Source organism: Halichoeres trimaculatus, unplaced genomic scaffold, assembly GCF_033239565.1.
Source record: "Halichoeres trimaculatus isolate MK-OKI-2021-1 unplaced genomic scaffold, fHalTri1.1 fHalTri1_scaffold_16, whole genome shotgun sequence".
In the NCBI taxonomy this organism is placed as follows: domain Eukaryota; kingdom Metazoa; phylum Chordata; class Actinopteri; order Labriformes; family Labridae; genus Halichoeres; species Halichoeres trimaculatus.
This window is the reverse complement of record NW_027437194.1, coordinates 21,366,909-21,382,722: the sequence shown is the minus strand read 5'-3', so window position 1 is coordinate 21,382,722 and position 15,814 is coordinate 21,366,909. Positions and strand designations below refer to the sequence as shown.

At 38.8% G+C, this 15,814-nt stretch overlaps 1 protein-coding gene across 2 annotated transcripts; it reads left to right on the top strand.

The window, feature by feature from the left end:
* The first annotated feature begins 2,870 nt into the window (after nucleotides 1-2,870).
* On the top strand, nucleotides 2,871-12,995 carry skor2 (SKI family transcriptional corepressor 2). 2 transcript variants are annotated; one of them, XM_074690657.1, is made up of 9 exons: nucleotides 2,871-3,025; nucleotides 4,327-6,148; nucleotides 7,656-7,719; nucleotides 8,132-8,209; nucleotides 10,213-10,278; nucleotides 10,589-10,687; nucleotides 10,865-10,932; nucleotides 11,734-11,796; nucleotides 11,948-12,995. In XM_074690657.1, exons 2-8 carry the CDS (start codon nucleotides 4,355-4,357, stop codon nucleotides 11,788-11,790), a joined length of 2,226 nt encoding a protein of 741 aa, XP_074546758.1. In that variant the 5' UTR covers nucleotides 2,871-3,025; nucleotides 4,327-4,354; the 3' UTR covers nucleotides 11,791-11,796; nucleotides 11,948-12,995. The 2 variants fall into 2 exon arrangements, with proteins under 2 accessions (XP_074546758.1, XP_074546757.1); XM_074690656.1 differs by having other exon boundaries at nucleotides 4,327-6,337.
* The last annotated feature ends 2,819 nt before the right edge of the window (nucleotides 12,996-15,814 follow it).

Below are 15,814 nucleotides of genomic sequence, written 5' to 3'. Positions count from 1 at the left end.
CCAGCATGTAAACAGCGTTAAGGTGTGTGTTAATTGTCATGCACAGGAAACGGTCACTACAAATAAATGGAGGTCTTCCATCAAAGAAGTGAGGCTTTGAGTAAGGATTAAAAGTGAGGCGTGCAGGGCGGCTTTGCACCATATTGTAACCTACATCTGCCTTTAAAGCCACGGAGAATTAATACAATACCGTTACGCGGCGGGCTGAAATATGTTTATGATCTGATTTTATGATTTATGTTCTCACTGTTGAGTGCCGATTCGTGTCATGCTTCAGTCCTCTCAGAAAAGAAGAATCTACACAATTTACTGTGAAGACACAAAGACATCAGTAAAACATTATCAAGATGTGTCAAATCAGTCGCATTTAATCAGGAATAAAATATTACAAGTAAATAATTGTGATTTCGACACATATTGGTCGGGTTTTCATGATGAATAAAATGAGGCAATGCGTTTCAATACTGACACACTCACCCGAGGCATGTTCCACTTATTGGCAGACTTTATGGTAAATCGCTCAAGCTCAGTTAGTGTTGTAGCTCTTCATTTGTTATATTTGAAGCTCTCTGTCTCCCTCTCCTCTCTGAAGGGTTTGACCCTTTGAGGTCACACAAGCAATTCTCTATTTTTAAACGCATAATTTATTTCTCATTAGGGCGTCCGACGCAGGCATAATAAAAAAGTGAAATTATATAGGGGGTAATAGCGCTGCTGTATTCCAGTAAGTCTTTTCCTACTTGCTTCAGACGTGCTACAATGTTGATAACTTGCCAGACATCTTACTTCGACAAAGAGAGCCAAAAATTGATATGTCAAAAATGTCCCATAATAGCCCCCCTCCAAAAAAGCGGCAAATTCGCCAGCTCGGAATTTTGAGATGTCAGAGTAACCATGACATGAGCTGATTTATTACAAATAATTTTACAGTGCTCTGTGAGAGTAGGTTGCTGACAAACGAATTAAGATTTCTGCTTATTAAAAATACAAACGTTCACATGAAACACATGCAACTTTTTTTCTGCGCACACAAAAGCAACTTTTTTGAAGATACTTTTAAAAAATGTCTTTAATGATGCAATGATTTTTAAACGTGCGTCCCGATTCACGTCCGGAAATTTAATGGTAATCCACCCTGCCAAGCTTTTGTGTTTTTATTTTTTCATCATGTCCTGTCATCTCTCTATTGTGACGTCAACCGTTTAAATACCTGCGGCCCCTGCGTACCCCCCATCCCCAATTCCAAACTAAATTGGTTTGAAACGGAGCAGATGGGGCTCATTCTCCTCTGCTGTTTCCAAAACGCGCGTGCACGAGCTGTGCGAGCTCGTGCACAGATTTGAGACTGGGCCTAAAAGTGACCCTGTCATGTACAACACGGTGCAATTAGGACGAAAATAGCACAGAATAAATTACGTCAACAAAGTGTTTTGTGTTTGAACACATTTATGGTCCAGAAAGCAAAAAAGACCAATTTTCAAATAAATGTTCTGTTTATATCTTAATTTCATTAATAGTTGTGATGAACCCGTCGATACAGCTTTATTTTTTCTGTCTATAACCTAAAGTTTTAACATCGAACTGCTACTTGAATAAAAATGAAAACAGTGCAATAAAATTAACTCTTGTCAGAATTATACTTAAAAAAAAAAAGAGTACAACTTCTTGAGAACTATCAGTTTGACCATTGACTCTGCACTGATTTAAACCTCGATGTCTCGAAGACAATTTTGTTGTTAGATTGTTTGAGTGATTACTAGTAGCAGCCTGCACCCCCTCAGAGCTCGTTTGTATCATTTTATTCCCTCAGGTATTTGCCAATGATTATAAAACGGCTAATATCTGAGTTGCAGAATTCACACTTATCAGTTTGCTTGATTATTTAAAGTGAGAGAACGGCAAAAAGTAACTGGCAGAAGAGTCCTGAGCAGGGGTGTTGCATCATCCCTAGAGTTTATGAGAATGCTTGTCTGGACGTAATTCGTTGACCCATTTTTCTTTTCTAAAAATGTGCTTCATTTTTAAATTTAAAGGGATTCTCATGGAGGATTTTTTTATTATTATTTTGAACTATTTTATGTCAAATGTTTTCTCATGTGATTCTTAGTTTTTGATAAGAGATCATGAGAGTTGAAAGAAGAGAAAACGTCCCTCTCAGTCTTGATTGTGAGATTGAGCTCCAGTTTTATTCTGATCCTCAAATATACACATTGACAAACTCATCCTAAAAATCGCATTAAGTTTTTCTGCTTCGTGCTTCAGTGGTCTCTTTTAACATTTGCATCAAAAGTTTCATGTTTTTCTTGTTTATTCGAGTGTTTCCTCTTTCCATTTCATCTCAGATACCCCCGCACCCTCACTCCACCCCCCACCCCACCCCATCCACCAGTATCCCATGTCAGCGTGTGCTGGGTCTACTTTGCGCCATGTACTGTTACGGATTAGGGTTCCATCATCGGAGACTTTAGGGGAGTCTTTTCCTGCGCGCGCCGTAGTTGTGTGCGCGTGTTACCAAAACCAGCCTCGCGCGTGTCCCCGTCTGTCAGCGCAACGGGTTGACTTTTCTAACACGCGCCAGGCAGTTAGTAAGGTGTTACATGCTTGTGCTGTTGGACTGGGAAACAGAGGACCAGAGGAGGACTGAGGTGTGTGGGCCCGTGCAGTCATATGTGTCCCATGACTGGTGGGCTGAGCTCGCGCCACACGCCAATCAAGCCTAAGCGCGCGTGGTGAGTGAGAGAGTGAGAGAGAGACTAAAAGAGGGAGGGAGGGAGAGACGGATTAGGCGACACGTGCTGTCTCTGAAAAGCGAATAAAACCGGCGCGTCTGCGCCGCAGTTTACGCACATCTTAACAGCAGCTCGCTCGGTAGTTGAAGTACAGAAGCCGTTACTACTTTCCGGTTTACCAGGGAAATCGGTTTGTTTACATATTAAAAATGAGCTTTGAACAATAAATCGATTCCTGGCCTAAAGGATATCCTTCTACGCTTTTACCGTTTTGGAAATATTTTCGGGAGTCCCGGGTAAGACTTCACTTTTTACTTTCTAGAGTAAGTTAAAATGTGCTGTTAAAGAAAAAATGCTTCAGATTTTGTAAGTGACTAGCTGATATTTCGGTGTAGCTGAAGCATACTATTACCATTATTATTTTATCATCATACATATGTTTAATGTCATTGATATTATGAGTCGTGTCGTTATCACTTTTATTATTATGCATATTCGATAACAAAGTGTCAGCATGCTTAAAGTAATTTAAACCAAACAAGCGTCCTTCTATTGTTTAAGGCCTCGACAGTTATTTTAAAGTTTGGCTCTTGTCATTTTTTCTAATATGAATAATACATTGACATAATTACATTTTAATTAATTTGTTACAGAAGATATTTTTTCTTCAGTAATTCTTTACTTGCTCATCTCCTTGCTCCTTCCGAGTTTTAACTCGTCGTCTTATTCTATTACACAACAGCGCTACAATAATTATTTCATATTGACGACAGACTCTCAAAACAGACAAAAAAAGTTTCAAAAAATAAATAAATAAATGATTGATTAGCGTTTATTTAATGTTAATACGTGCAGTATATTAAAAGGGTGAAAGTTGCCGCCCTACCGAAGTCGTTTTGCAAATTGTTAAACATAAAAAAGACTTTAGAAATTAAAATGTGCTGCCTAAGGTGTCATTTGTTTAAAAATAAAATGGCTTTAGCGATTCATTACGAATTACACTTTAACCTCTATTGTTGAGCAATTCTCGGGACTATCGTAATTAAAAATCCTTTTCATTGGAAATAAACAATTTATCGGGCTCAAAGGGTGACAGAATCTGAGGTGGGGGGCTTTTTACAATTTTTTTTTTTTTATTATTAAAGTAAAAGAATTAAAGAGCCAAAATAAATGTCAAAGAACTGTATGCAGTTGCTGCAGCAACTTGTAAATGTAAAAAAAAAATGATAATCCTTCATCTTAGTTTTTGTTTTTCTTGAATAATTTTTAAAAGAAGACCAGGAATGTTAGTAATTGCAAAAGAGAAACCATTTTATTAAATATTAGCTTGAAAAGGGGAGGCAATGATTCATCTGACAACAAATGAAATGAGAAATTTAAATCAGTGCAACATGTTGTTCTTTTAATCAGCACATTCCCACGTTAACACACCTTCATTTTATCCAAACTTATTTGCTAGACTTTAAATATATACAAAAGTTAATTTATTTGATATTATAGTTAATAGAGTGCGAAGGATATGAGTGTATGAATGTAACAAGTTAACACATGAATCTCTTTTTTTTTCTTCTTCTTCCTTTTTTCCTTTTTTATGCAGGACGTTCCACAACAGTTGTCCTCCAAGTATGGACAAAACCCATCTTTCAAGTACCAATGACATCATCATGACAAGTTCAACAGGACCTTACCAACAGGGACCCCTGACTCCACCTAGACCACCCCATCTCCACTCTTCATCCTCTTCAATATCCTCGACCTCTCCAACCTCTTCCTCCTCATCCCTCAAACCAAACCAGGTTGGCCAGGTCATCCTGTACGGTGTCCCTATTGTGTCGCTGGTCATTGACAGCAGGGAGAGACTTTGCCTGGCGCAGATTTCCAACACACTCCTGAAGAACTACAGTTATAATGAGATTCATAATCGCCGTGTGGCCCTGGGCATCACATGTGTCCAGTGCACTCCAGTTCAGCTGGAGATTCTTCGTCGAGCCGGCGCCATGCCCATCTCATCACGCCGCTGTGGTATGATCACTAAGCGAGAAGCTGAGCGTCTCTGCAAGTCCTTCCTGGGAGAGAATGCACCACCCAAACTGCCGGATAACTTTGCCTTTGATGTGACCCACGAGTGCGCCTGGGGTTGCCGTGGCAACTTCATCCCGGCCCGTTATAACAGCTCCAGGGCCAAATGCATTAAGTGCTCCTTCTGCAACATGTACTTTTCCCCAAACAAGTTTATTTTCCATTCTCACCGCACACCAGATGCAAAGTACACCCAGCCAGATGCTGCCAACTTTAACTCGTGGCGACGACACCTTAAGCTCAGTGACAAACACCCTCCTGATGAGTTAGTTTTCGCATGGGAAGACGTCAAAGCAATGTTTAATGGAGGCAGCAGAAAGAGGACGCTGCCCTCCTCAGCCCACTGTTCCTCCATGGGTCAGATGAAAAGTCTTCCAGGTTCAGTGGTGCCTCACATGATTGGACCTGACTTAGGTGCTCAGAAAAGAGGCCGCTACGAGGACGACGATGATTTGGATGGAGACAGTCTGTCTCCTCGTAAAACACCACGAAGTTACCCTGTCATCCCTGTCCCGAGCAAGAGCTTCAGTATGCTGCAGAAGTTCCCTCCAACATCTCTCTTCCCCTCGCCCTACCCCTTCCCAGCGTTCGGCCTCTGCCAGCAGAAAAAAGATGACAGTGATGTTTCAGGTGGGCAGAAAGGAGCAGGGCTGTCAAGTCTTTTATGGCCTGGCCGCAAAGACACATTTTATCCTCCTTTCTGCATGTTTTGGCCTCCAAGAGCAGCAGGAGGAATCCCTGTCCCCACCTACCTCCAGCCTCAGCCCAGTGCGCTCTCCTCCCTGGCAGACAGCTCTTCTCTCAGGCAGGCTTTTTTGGATCTGTCAGACCCAAGCCAGCCAGGAACGGGCAACGGAAACAGCATTGGCTCAAACATCGCCCCCAGCAGCGAGTCCACAACACCCAGATCTGGACTGTTTGACCCAGAGTGTACATCAGTGACCCCTGACCTTCGCCCTGTGACATCAGAGGGCTGGCTTAAACTCCTGGACACACCAACCCTCCAGTCTAGAAAGTTTAGCTACGGCTCAGCCTTCCGTCCTGTGGTTAAGGATGCTGAAAGTATTGCCAAGCTGCACAGCAACGGTGTGGGAGTCACAGGGACAGCAGATGAAGACTTTGGGGTTGTGGTTCCTGGTACAGAACGCCACCAACGACTATCGCCCAGCAGCAGCTGCAGCTATGGCAGTGAAAGTGGAGTTGACGGGGAGGCAGAGGGAATGGAGAGCGAGGAGGAAGGGGAGGTGGATGTCGAGTCATCAAAGCAAGAGGACATGGACGAGGAGGAGAGCTTCACAAACAGGCCCACACAAACTCAGACCAACTTGTTCCTGCCTGTAGTAAGTGACAATCCTGTAGAGGAGAGGGCTAAGGAGAGGGGGAGTGGGGCTGTTTATCCCAGCAACTCCCCCTCTTCTGCCTTGGATCCCATCCAGCAAGAATCCCTCAGCCTACCCGCCTCTCCTCCTGCAGGTCTGCCTCTCTCCAGCTCCACCCCTCCCCACAGAGAGGACCCAGCTTACAAAAGTGTAAATATCCCCTCAGGCCGCTTTAGCTAATTATTATTTAAATGGTGTTGCAGTCAGGCAGTGATGTGATCCACATAAGCAGATTGTTAGGCTGGTATCTCCCTGTAGAAACTGAAACAGTCACCCCAACGTGATCTTTGCTAATAAGCCCAGGAGTTGAATGTTAAATGGCCGTGGCGGGTTTGTTCTGCTCCTATCAGCACAGCCTGAGAGGGCAACGCTATTCTCTAACCTGTCCACATAATCCAGGCATCAGAAACAAAGAGGAGGGGGTTTAAATCTTGACAAGTGTAATCATCCACTGAGTAGCAAACTCACACACACACTTAAACCACCACAAATACACTGTCAGAACAAAGCTCTGCCATCACCTCTCCTTAGAAATTTTATTGAGTTTACTGCAGTTTAATGTTGCTGTTCGTGTGTTTGACGTGTTTTAGATTGCATGCACACACACACACACACTATGTACACACACATGCTCGCACACATTGTATTGTATAACCCTGGCATTTAATAGTGTTATCCTACAGTCAGGTTAAAACAGTTCTGAATTCTTCATAATCGTTTTATCTTTTTTTTAATTTTTTCCTCGGTTTAAGTTACGTTTTCCATGCTGGTTTAACAATTAAGCATTTTTTAATCTTTTTATTAGTTGTAATTAGTTTTGTTATGTTATTCTTAGTGTTAGGAAACTAGGGTGAGACCCAAAAGGAAATAGAAAAAGTGTTTTATTATGAAACTGGAAAATATAATAAAAACTCAGCTGAAAAAGAAAAATCCAAATGACACCACAAAAATCATAATGCGGCAAAGATAAAGACTTTTATTATATATTTTTTTCATTTTATTAAAAACTATGAAAACACAGTTTTAATTATTTTAGTCACTGAAAATCTTTCTGACAATCAAGTTTTTGCCGTAGCAAACACATCTTTGCTGCATTGCTATCTAATTTACTTGCTTAGAAGTGGCACAATGGCGTCTTAGTGCATTTGCAGTAAAGGTAAAGCATTACAGGGCATCAAAGTCCCATTTTGAACCAGCCATGTACAGGGCCTGATAAAAGGTTTCACTATACACTTTACACTTCCACTATTAACCACAAATACATTTACAAAGCGGGGGAATTAATGTATTTTTATATTATCTTTGATCAGAAAAATAGAAAACTTAGTAAAGTGATTAAATTTACATGAACAGAATTAACAATGAAAATAAGGCACTTATTTCATCTCATATGAATTGTTGTCTGATGTGTTGTGTTTAAACTGCAGATGAAAATAAATCTCTAACCTAAGCTTTGTGCTGTTTTCAGGTTCCAAAGAAAAGGGATGAAGGACTTCCTGTGTACGCCACTAAAGACAACACAAACCTTTCTGGTGAGGAAAATGTTACCTTGAGTTGTTTAACTTGTTTTTCTTTGTCAGTTTCTATTTTCTGACTTAGTCTCCATTGCATTAATTAAATGAACTTGTTTTTACTCTATTTCAGTAAAAAGCAGTAGGCACTATATTTCATCAGACTGTCACACACACATCTGTTTTATCAAACCTCAGAGTAGGCGATACTGTTTAGATTCTTTTTGAGTGTTTTTAGAGAGTCTCTGTTTCTGTGAGGCTAGTTCCCTTTGAGTTGTCTTTAGTGTGTTAAATGAAAATGCTTTGTGAGTTTTGTGATGCCACAAGTACATAGAAGAAAGACATGAACACAGTTTTTATCACTCATGTTGTTATCATGGGTCTTGCTGAAACTTTCTGTCTCTTTAATTTGACTTTCCTGTTTCACTTTTAGATGAGAGCAAAGAGCAAAATAGCTTCTTTGTACAAGAGAAGGAGACGTTGGCTTCAGACTACTGGAGGGACACAGCAGGTATAAAAAACTCACTCATTTTGTTTTATTCTGTTGCTGTAGATGGTTAAAGAAAACTTAATCAATAAAGATATTGGTTTTTTTTTTTTTCAAAACAGCAAATAAGGTGCTCCCTAATCAGCAAATATTATCTCTGTGGTTTGGTTGTTTTTCTTGTGAAACCTGAAGCGTGCGTCAGCAGAAATTTGAGGTCTGAGTTATCAATATAATTAAAAAATAAAACTATTATATAATTTGGTCACTGTTAGCCAAGGCTGTTTATGATTGTAAATCTCTAATCAAAATTGAAAAGTTTCTTAAAAACAAGCATCATATGATGGTGGTATTTTTATGTTCCAACAATCTTCCTTCACACGACATAAAAGAGACTTAACACGTAAAGGGAACACGTAAAGGGAAAGTCTTCAGTCTTTGTGCAGCTGAATTGTCTTTGTAACAGTGAGACGAGAGGTTCATATATGAGCGAGCAGCACAAAGCTGCTCTGCAACAGCTCTGCCACCTCTGTTCTCTTTAGCGGCGTCACCGAGGCTGTTACTCTTTGGGGGGCCGTAATAGTTCAACAAGAAAACATCAGCTCAGAGATAAGCAGCCTTGCTGGCAATCTCCATCCTAGACCAATATCGCCACCGACATAATTGCCTGATTTTCTTCCTCAGAGCAACGAAAGCCTTTCCTGTTTGAAAAAGATCGCAGCTTATTGCCTTTTTATATCTGTCAAGAAGACATTAAAAGTGCTTTATGACATCTGAGCCAACATTTATATCAAGCCCCCCCTCTCCCTCAACCCCTACACACACGCACCGTAATGATCCCGGTGCATAATGTATAATGTATTTCAAAAAATTACACGAAACAAATTAAATGAGACCACCTTTCCCCTGATTGCCAAACATCTCCCTGGGCGGTGGGGAGGTCTACATGATTAGAAGGCCTGATTCCTCTGAGTCCCACCAGCCCCCCTCCACTGTCTTTAAACTCTCCCTCTGTTTCTAGGGAGAAAAAATAATCTAATTTTCCATTTATGTAATGCAAACCGCCTTGGCTTTGACTATTCACGGTTAATTGACTGTCAAACGAGGTTGTTATCCTCAGGCACTGTCTGCGAATTTGCTTGTCAAATGAGACATATAGAGGAAAGGAAAGGAGTGAAGAGAAAAGAGGAAAAGACAGGAATAGAGCGCTATCTGCTCTACATGAGAGAGAGAAGCATATAGGGATACTTAAGGAGCCAGGATATGAAATGACTGAGAGAGAAAAGCTATCAGATTTCTGGGATTGTTCATTGATGGAGCGTAATGCTACGCTGTCTCAGCTCAGACAATAAGGCACAATTTATACAAGAATTTTTGCATTATTGTGAAGGAACTATCATACAGGTAAATCTAACACTGAATTATAGTGTTTACTGAGGTAAATTGATGGTAGATAGCAAGGTGAAACGGAATAAGCAGGATGCTTTCAGTTCAAACACAGACACATCTCATCTCTCTGCTGCCCTTAAAACTAAAAGTATTGTTAGACCAGTTTTTCTTCTAAAAAGAGTGTCTGCTTGTCTCACTAATCAATATTTGGTGATTAAAAAACATCAAATTCTGTTACTTTAAGCAAAACTGGTTTCTTGAAAATGTAAGGTTTTGTATTTGAAGTTCAACTCAGATTTTTAATCAAAAAAACATGTAACTATTTTAAACACAAATTCCTGAATGCAATAAGTATTTCTCTTCTTTTAAAGTGATACATTACATCGAACGAGTCGAGGCTTATCAGAGAGATAGTGCAGTGTTGGTCTTCATCCACTGATTTCACAGATTGTTACTGCAAACATACACTGACACCTACAGGCCAAAGAGTGAACGGCAGCACCACATAAAGATTACAAGGTGTTGTAGAAAGGTTTCACTCTTGATGCGATGTATGATGAAATGAATCTGATGTGATCTTCACACTACATGTCACTGTAGGTATGTTTGACGTGAAGTATGAACATTTTTTCTTGTTTTAGGTGAGCCGAACCATGGTGCTTCCTCCCCGGTTCAACTGAAGAAAGACGTGGAAAGCATGGAGAAAGGTAAATATTATACCACTACTTTTGATACTTTTGTATCATTTTTTTTATAATAACAATAATAATAATAATAATAATAATAATAATAATAATAATAATAATAATAATAATAATAATAAATAATTTAATTAAGCAGTTATACTACTACCCACAGTTTGCAGGCTCTAACTCAAAAGACGTCACAATAAGCATGACCAGAGAAAATAATGGATACAAAATAAAGAATATAAAATGTATTTTCTGAAATATTTATGACAGGTTAAATCTTTTTTTATTGCTTCTGACTGTTTCCTCCTCTTTTCTCCCTACAAAGAGGAGCTCCAGAAGGTTCTGCTGGAACAGATTGACTTCAGGAGAAGGCTTGAGCAAGAGTTTCATGCTCTGAAGGGAACATCACCATTTCCAGTTTTCCGTAAGTCACTTAAAAATTATTATTTTTTGCCCTTTTTAGTTTTTCTTTGACTCTTCATTTAAAGTTCACTTAAGTTTTTCCATCTTTATCTGTATTTTCCCCATAGCAGTGGTGCAGTACTAAATCAGTTTTTAGATCAACATCCTATCCCAAATCATAGATTTTGTATCATTTCAGATAATTTCCAAGACCAGATGAAACGAGAGCTGGCCTACAGAGAGGAGATGGTTCAACAATTACAGATGGTAAGACTGAGTCCTAACTTCCTCCAAAAAGAATGCTAAAAAGAGTCAAAGTAATGATTTTAGCAAGACCTCTAATGTAAACTTGTAGCAGTGTGCTATTTGATACGCAATAATCACAAAATGAAACAGAAATGAAGGGAACAAAAGCCTGAAATACAACATTAACAGCTGAATCTACAATAAACTGAAGACAGTTTTATGAAACTGAGACTTTTCTTTAAGCACAAAGAACACATTTCCAGCGGTGCCCTCTCCTGTTGTTGCTTATACGTCCGTCAAAAGACAGAGTCGGTCAGTCCGAGACAGAGTTTGTCTTTCATGGGTGAGTGGCTCCTCTGCCTCCATCTGTGGGTATCTGTCAGCATCAATCACCCCAACGTTTGGCAGACAGGCTGACAGAAGACGTTGGTCATTGCTTTCTGTCACACACACAACAACTATGCATTCTTCTATGCATAAGATAACGACTGCTCATACTCTCTCCACACACACTCACAACTTGTGCTGCATTCAAGTTACCACAAAGGCAGATGACTGAGCAGACATTCAAGGTCATGTAGGAGTATTTCAGTGGGAAACAAAGTATTTTTTTGTTTTTTTGGAGTGTTAATCCTAATAACAGTTATAGCATCTACAAACATTCTTTCTCACTTTTGTGACGGAGCAACAGTATTTATGAGAATTGCCTTTCTGACCATAATTTCTACTGACATATTTGACTAAGTGCAATAAGTTATTTGTTTGATATCTTTGAATCAGTGCAAAAGTTTGATACAGTTACTTTTCTCTGATTTCTTTCAGATTCCTTACACAAACATCATCAGAAAAGAAAAGATCAACTCTCATCTCAACAAGTGAGTGGAGGTAAGTAAATGTAAACGCCTGATAGCTTAGGGACAACTTGAGACTATATTTCTTAACAGAGTGTATACACGTCAAAAACCCCATATTGTAAAAATGACAGTCAAACTCAAATAACATGGATGTTTTTTTGTTTTTTCTGCTGTCATTGCAGGTGGAGTCAGCTGAGTCCCGTATAAGAAGCAGAAGCTGCCTGGATTTCTGTGAATCATCCAAAAATAATTAAAAAAGAAAAAAAAAAAGACAGGCTTCTGGAAAGTGACTGAAAAAGTTGACGTGATTAGGAAGGAACACGACCATAAACAGATGTGATCTACTTTTCACAGTGTTTCTGGGAACACAGCCTCTGTTTAATCTTCTGTCACACTTTAACTCTGGGAAGGACACATTTGGACCACTTCTGGCCACTGAGAACCCTTAGACAGAAGTTTCATACCTGTGTTTTTTTGTCTTTCCTAATCTCACTTACAGTGAAAGGGACACAAAGTGGAAACATCAGGAGTAGCAGAATGCCTCCCCGTCTTGCTTCACTGCTGCGCCCGCAGTAAGACATGAAGCCTAACCCAGCTGTGATAAAAGCATGCAGTCACAGAAAACCAACATTTGAGAATATTAGAGGTGTTGGCCAACAGGACAGCAGTCATATACTTATTTGTAAATCCCCTCAAAGAGGAGTATCAAGAAAAAAAAATCATAGAAATTCAAGAATGGCACTGATGGACAAAATATACCTTTACCAAACTGTGCATGAGAAACTTCACACTGCACTTCAACTCTTGTCTAAATCTTTTTTTTCTTCTTTTTTTTTCACTGAATTGGATCATAAAACAAACAAAGTTATCTTTATTTACTGGCAACTCCTGAACCCAATGATTCTTTTATGACGAGTTACGTTTTATTGATCAAAACAGATGTAAATGAGCACAAATGATTATTAGTCATAAATAAAGAGATCAGTCGTTGGTGATGACTCAAAGCACCAACGTTCAGGCGGTTAGATGCCTCTTCCTCGAGCCAGATGAAGAACAAAACAGAAGAGAACATGGTGTTTCTGGTTTTACTCCAAAATTCTTCAATGAGACCAGTATTTTAAGCAAGTGGTGACACATGAGAATTTTGATGCTTTACGCTATCCAAGTTGTTGCAGAATAAACACAGAGAGTTTCGTTTTTGGGAAGGATTTCAAATTAAAAATGGAAAAAAAAGTGTTTAAATAATCCAACATTGCGTTTACTGCAGATGTGGCATCATCTGATCAATCCTGGATTTTGAACACCACCTTCACATCCACTCAAAGAAAGGGTACGAATTCCAAATTCTGTGTTTGGAGTATCATTAGATGATTAAAAACTTGCGAGTTTTTCTTTTCTGAAGTGTGAAGAAACTGAGGAGCAAGAGACTGAAGTTTTGAAGTTTGTTGTAAACCTACTTGTAAATGATTTAACCCGACTGTATAAAATGTTAATGTGAGAGGTTAATAATCAGATAATCTATGTGTTTGTTAGTTGGTTAGTTTGTTTGTTTGTTTGTTTGTTTGTTTGTTTGATATTTAATGATCAGGGCCCAAGGTCCTGTTTGTGAAATACATTATTTATTATAATGTTGAAATAAAAAAAGTGGGATGATGATGATGATGATGACGATGATAACAAGGAGGATGTTGGAGCAGTCATGTGTATATGTCACAAAGAATAAAATGAGATCTCACTCGTCTCCTAATAGGGTGAAAAGACTAAATGGAAAAGTTGTCATTTTCTAAGACAAATTTTATCCTAGAAACTGTTAATGCAGATGTATTAATATTTGTTCTTGTAGTTTCTCTACCGTTTATGGTACATTAAAGTCTACAACAACTATGTTCAGGCCTTTGGGACTTTTTCAAACAGAGCTTGAGTACGACCTTTTGTGATGTCTTCTCTTGTCCACACCACTATTCCTTGGACTTGTGCATTCCTTGTATGGTTTCTCATTCAGAGTAATTGTTCAGTTTTGATAGCTTACCATGTATCCTGCTTTGCATTGGAGAAACAACACAAATACCCTGCCAAAATAGAAGCAGATCGCCAATGGGCCACTGAACTGTGGACACTACACGCACCATGTAAGATCACCCGTTTCTCATTTCTATAACAGCAAGGGAGAAAAAGACTTGGAGAAAAAAAAATTACCAATGGAATAAAAGGGAATATAGTTGGCAAAGTGACCATTATAAGCGTTACTGTCTTGTTTTCTTTCTCCACTGGACTCTTAGTCACTGGGGTGCTGACCAGGAAGTCAGAGGTTTTGGGGATACTCCGGGAATCAAAGCCCGGGTCTGCAATCCATTGCCCTCAGTCCAGGCTGCAAAAAGTCAGAGGTCAGAAAGCTATTTCTAAGCCTCCAGAAAATTATATTATATATTAATATATCATATCATATTACCAAAAGGTGGCTATCATTTGAATTGTTACGGTGTGATCATTCATGAATAACGATTACTTCTGGAAAAAATTATTCCAAAGTACAATTTTTGGTAACAAAGCTTTTTTATTGTTTGCCAAGGTTGTACATGAGGCGGTTCAACATTTAATTCTAGCTCTGTTTTTTTAGGGGGATATAAGTTGGGAATGAAAATTTGAATTAGTGTTATTGAAAAGCATATTTTTTTACTGCAACAATTTTGCAATGCTGGCCCCAAACATGGTATCACATTTTTCCATAGAAAAAAATAAAACTGATTGGGACTGAACACTGGGGAGGAGTGTCACAGTTTTTTCTCCAAAGTATTAACAGTTTATGCCAAGTCAAATGATCCAAAATGGATATCAGAACATTTGTGTATTCTTTTATGTGCAAGAAAAATGATCAAAATTAATGTATAAAGAAAAAGCTGTAAGGAGGAAACCAAACACACCTCCTCCTCCTGAGTACCAGGCCAGAAGGATGGCGAACAGGTGATAGAGACCTGAGGGAGACTGCTCATCACTGTGTGAGATTCTTCTCACATTTTCTCTTGCCTCAAACTGAAGTGGTTTATGTGTTAGTATTGCTGTGATACTGCATTATGGTTTTGTTTTGTTGTTTTTTACAGTGCTCTGTATTTTGGTCTGCACCTCCTTGTTTGTCTGTCTATCTTTTTCCTGCTCCGTTTACCAGTAATCCCCACATATTTTGATTTATTACCATTTCCTTTCCGGGCTAACCTCCCTTTTTTCCTAACCCTACTGTCCTTTGGATTCTAAATACGTGGAAAACTGGATCAGCTGGAATTAGAAGCATATGTTTATCAGAGAGATTTACACAGTAAAGCTACTTTGGCCTGTGATTAGTAAGAGTTTAGCTGTGGGTTTAGAATTAAATTTGTAAGTGGTTACAGGCGACTACATGGATGTGGCAGTTCACAGGTCAGGATGTTAGGGTTTTTCAGTTGTCAACCAAAAAAACAAACAAAAAAGGACTGGTTGATTTTTATTGTTACTAACTGGATAGTAGGGTTGGAAGAATCACAAGTTTTAGTACTCTTAGAGTCAAAGCAAAATTCCTTTCTGTAAACAATTTGACTAAATGTCGATGAATGCTCTGAAACAATCAATACATTCTTCCCAATTTGTAATCAAAAGCTGCAGGTTTGTTTCAACAGTTGTATGTATTACTGAAAGCTCAAAACAAATAGAAAAACACTACAAAAATAAAAGATTACAAAAGATATGGTAGAGGTAAGATATCAATAAAAACTTAGAGAAAACCGTCATATGAAAAGTATTTTCTGTAAAAATGTAAAATAGTACTAATGAACCTTAACATATAATAATAGTTGTAAAGGAAGACGTCTTTTGTTATATTCAAATAACTGTGAGCAAAATAGCATTTATATAAATAGATACATTAATAAAAGTGAAAACTAAAAACTAACCTTGACATCCAGTGTTATTCACCAAAGGAACAGGAAAAGAGGATTTGATCAGGGTTATCTGGTGTCATCCAGAGAGGGTTGTTATCGTTTTGATAATACCTCCAACTATATCAAATCTATCTGAATGCC